The sequence below is a fragment of the Pteropus vampyrus genome, unplaced genomic scaffold, assembly GCF_000151845.1.
Source record: "Pteropus vampyrus isolate Shadow unplaced genomic scaffold, Pvam_2.0 Scaffold52, whole genome shotgun sequence".
In the NCBI taxonomy this organism is placed as follows: Eukaryota; Metazoa; Chordata; class Mammalia; order Chiroptera; family Pteropodidae; genus Pteropus; species Pteropus vampyrus.
The window spans coordinates 676,991-681,509 of record NW_011888833.1 but is presented as its reverse complement, the minus strand read 5'-3'; the positions used below and the strand labels follow the sequence as shown (position 1 = coordinate 681,509).

The 4,519-nt window shown below is 51.1% G+C and overlaps 1 protein-coding gene across 1 annotated transcript in view; it reads right to left on the bottom strand.

Annotated features, from left to right (window-relative positions):
• Positions 1-144: 144 nt before the first annotated feature.
• Positions 145-4,519, bottom strand: part of KATNAL1 (katanin catalytic subunit A1 like 1) — a 49,337-nt gene continuing 44,962 nt past the window's right edge. The window contains exon 10 of the mRNA XM_023530705.1: positions 145-431. Within this exon, the coding sequence (XP_023386473.1) occupies positions 160-431 (272 nt within the window). The 3' untranslated portion in view covers positions 145-159. The remainder of the gene's footprint in view (positions 432-4,519) is intronic.

Sequence of the window (4,519 nt, the reverse complement as noted above, 5' to 3'; positions counted from 1 at the left end):
ACTACAGTTATTATTTGATATTGATGCGGGTGGGCCCTAATTTAGGGCCAAATTAACCTTAAGTTGCCACAGTCATTATTTGCAAGCTAGGCACAATGATTTCTTGGAGAAAGTGACCATCTTGCTACCTAACTATTCATCTAACAGTAACCGGGGAAGTTATGTACGAAAAAAACAAGACAAATGGGAAGTCGTGTCAAGGAAACGGGCAGCAGCAGTCACGCCAGGGGCTGACGGCTTCATCATCACTCGGACCCGTCCTGCTAAACGCGGCTGATGCCTCAGGCCGCAGACCCCCACAAACCTGCAGACGTTGGTTATGTCGGCGCCAGAGTAGCCCTCGATCTTCGCTGCGATGTGCGCCAGCTGAATGTCGGGGTCCAACTCGACCTCGCGGAGGCTGATCCGTAGGAGCTCGGCCCTTCCTTCTGCTGTTGGGAGATGTTGTGCTGCTGTTAGATGTTTTTCTTTATAAACCAGCCGATGAGAAATCACATATGAACATTCAGGAGAAGAGAGACTAATGCACACAAGAGTCAGAAACTGTGAGTCCACTGGCGTCACCAAGTCACCGTGTGACTCACGGAGCCGTTTAACCTCCCATGTGCCCTGGCTGCAGCAACTAAAAATGGAAACGGACTCAGATCCCTTTACAGATGGCGAAGATACTTGCTGTGAGGACAAAGGGTCTGAGATCCTTTACGAAAAATAAAAACATTAGTATTCAAGCCCCAGAAATGCTTTTAATGAAAAAACAAAAAACAAAAAAACGGCCTCAGTTTTACACAACCGGACTGCACAGAGTCTAACTCCTATGAGTCACTTTGCCCACCTCTCACACGGTATCGGGAAAAAATCCAACAACTCGGTCAGTAGTTTTTTTTAAAACCCAGTTTTTTTTTTCTGAAAATCAGCGATTGGCACAAAATGCTCATTAACGTGCATTCCACTTGGAAAGCCAGCCACAGACGTGGGTGGTTCAGTGGGACTGCAATGTGGACGAGTAAGCTCAGACCAACCACGGAATTTAAAAAAACAAAAACAAAAACAAAAAACCATGCTCGCTGTCTTGCCATAAGTTTTAGGGGCAAATCTGCTTCATACGGCACACTGAGATAATCTGTAAGAGATCTGGATATGGCCTTCTACTATTTCCTGATATGTAAAACAAAATTTTATTTCCAACTTTTATTTCGAAATTTTTAAAATCTAAAAGTAAAGAAATAAAATAAGTGGACACTCATTCACCTTTCGTGGAGATTAACTGATTGCCAACATTTGCCATTCCCACTCCCTTCTCCCCTCTCCCCCACTTTTTAATGGAAAACTAGCTATGGGCAGCACAATGCTCCACCCTAAATTCTTCAGCATGCACCTCCCAAGGACACAGGCACAATGCAGATTAAATGTCCCCATCTGTTCAGGCCTTTATCACTCTCTTAAAACCCATCACACAGTTGCACTTAGTTAGCATACCTTCTACTCTTCTTTAATCTAAAAGAGTTCCCAGTGGGTTTTTTTTTTTTTTCCTGTCTCTTTGACACTGACAATTCCCCTCAAATGCTCCTACAGAGTCAACGCATTCCAATGACGATCCCAACAGGTCTGTCTGGAACCAGACAGGCAGGTACTAAAATGTTTATGGAAACAGAACCAAGAACAACTGAGACAAGGGCAGAACAGCAGCAAGGTGGGCGGACCTGCTGTCAGATTTTAAGACAGAGCAGGAAGACTCATGTCAGTGTAACGCTCTTGCAGAGACAGACACATGCATCAGTGACACAGAACAGGGCACCCAGAAGCGGATTGGAGCTTTTACTGTGCATGTCTGATTTACCACGTGGTGGCCCACATGGCGGCCCAGGTGGCGGGAAAGGAGTGTCTTCTCAATAAGTGATGCCAGAGGAGCTGACTAGACTCGGGGCCAAACAGAGCTGGGTCCTACCTTATGCCACACACAAACACCAGGACCAGGTATATCACCAATTTACACATGAGCTGCAAAAACATAACCTTTTTAGAAAATAAAACAGGAAAATATCTTAATGACCTCAGAAAAGTAGTCTTAAGATATACAGTCAAAACATCAACTACAAAGAAAAAGACTGATGAGCTGACCGCATTAAAATTAGAAATTCCTATTTTTCACATTTATCAAAAAATATTACAAATACAGTGAAAACATACACGCAACAGTTTTAGAAGATATTTACAACAAATATAAGTAACAAAAGACTTACATCCAGAATATTTACAGAACTCCTACAAAGCAACAAAAATCAAATGACCTAATAGAAAAACCAGCAAAAGACTTGAATAAATACATCGCAATATCCAAATGGCCAGTAAAGGAAAGGATGTTCTAACAATGAAGGAAACACAAATTAAACCACGGAAATGTATACCGAGACATGGGCGTAAGCTGAAAAGTCTGCCGAGCCAGGTGCTGGGGATGTGGGGCAGCAGGAGCGCCTGCACGGTGCTGGCAGGAGGGACGCTGGGACGGCATCCCGGGAAGGCAGGCCAGACTTGTGACCTGGGGTCCCAGCTATGCAACGTGGCCCAGCAGCACACCCTGTCCTCGCCGGGAAACTGAGGCGCCCGCCCCGGCGGACAGCGTACAGACGGTCACAGCAGCAGCGCCGGTAACGGCGTGAACTAGCCACAATCAGAGTGTCCCTCACGAAGGACGATGGAAGCCGGTGGCATGGTCCCATGCTGGATGTGGTGGCTGAGCTGTGCCCCCAACCTAACCTCTGGCACCTCGGAACGCGACTGTGTTTGGAGATAGGGCCCTAAACAGGTGATGAAGGTACCGTGAGGCCGGGCAAGTGGGCCCTCGTCTTTATAAGGGAACCTCGGGACAGAGACACGCACAGGAGAAGACCGCATGAGGACACAAAGAGAAGGTGGCCGTCCAGCCAAGGAGAGAGGCTGCAGAATGAGAACGACCCTGCCAACACGTCAACCTGCACTTCCGGCCTCCGGAACTGAGGGAAACACGTGTCTGTCATTTGAGGGCCCGGCCTGTGGCACTTAGTCGCAGCAGCGCTAGCAGAGTGACGTGACAACATGCCACACGGCAAAAAATGCCTGCAGAGGTGTGACACAACACGGGTGGACCTGAAAATATGCAGAGCGAAAGGAGCGAGGTACAAATAAACACAGTGCGATTCCATTTACGCAAAGACTGCTCGGGCATCTGTGACTAGGTGACAGAATTATAAAGAAAACGAGACTTTGTTCCCGTAAGGAGTGCAGTGACCATCGTGACCACCGCCAGGAGGCCAGAGGGCTGGACGGGGAAGGGCACGTGGGGAGCGTCTAAGGCCTGACGTGCTCCGTTTCTTTTCCCAGGAGGTGGTTATATGGTTGTTTGATTGACCGATAATTAGAATATTTTAATCTACGTTTCTGTATCTGAGTAAGAAGAGTCACAGGCGCGCGCGCGCACACGTACGCACGCACGCACGCACGCACGCACACACACACACACAAAGCAAAGAGCAACAGCAGCAGAAAGAGAAGCAAGCTGGCATCATCCAGGATTGCCAAAAAAAAAAAAGGAGGTGTGTGTGAGTAGAAACCTTTAGCTGTAGAACCCCTTAATCTCAGGTGCCCCCACCCTCAGCCATCCTGCGCCGACAGCTCACCTGCAGTTCACAGGGGGACACCCGAAGGAGCCCACCCAGCGGGCGGGCAGGGGAGTGGGAAGGTGGAGGGCGGGGAGGGCACTCCCAGGTCCACGCTGGGGGAGGGGGCTGTGCCCCTGGCGCCCCAGTAAGGTCTCCGAATGTGACCTGCGAGCCCCGTTTCACAGCGCTCCATGTGCAGCGGGAGTGTCCGGAACAGGTGACTCTGCCCTCAGTCCCGACATTAGACCAGCCCTGTATCTGCCAAGCAAACGCTCCACTGTCTGCCTCGGAGCACAACAGCCAGCTGCTGGTCACGGGCTCTCCCAGGGACCGGGGTCTGGCCCGCAGCACAGGCCAGCTCCCGAGTGACGAGTGACAAGTGCTGGTCATGGGCTCTCCCAAGGACCGAGGTCCAGCCTACAGCACAGGCCGGCTCCCGAGTGACGGGTGACGCGCCACACTGCAGCCGAGCACGAGGCGTCCTCCCGCTCCCCAGTAACTCTGACTGTCAACACTGGCTGCATCAGCGCTCCGTCAGAAGGCTCAACGCAGGATTCACCAGCTCTGTGAAACTGATGAATGTAGCCGTAACCCTGCGGAAGGATCAGCGGGGTGACGTGTCAACAGCAGGGCCGGGCGCTGCCCACGCACACAGCCAAGCCTCCAGTTCAAACACGAGCACCACTGTCAGGAGGACCATGGCTTCCCCCGGGGGCGACAGTGGCCCCCGGGCACACTGGGCAGCCGCACAGTGGGCACCGTGTGTGCCCTGGCGCCAGACCACGCGCTCACAGCCCGCTCTGCTGTCCCGGGCCTGGCACCCACCCACTCAGCACCCCACTTCCTCAGACGCGAAGTAACGGAGAGAATAGAGCCCACTTCCT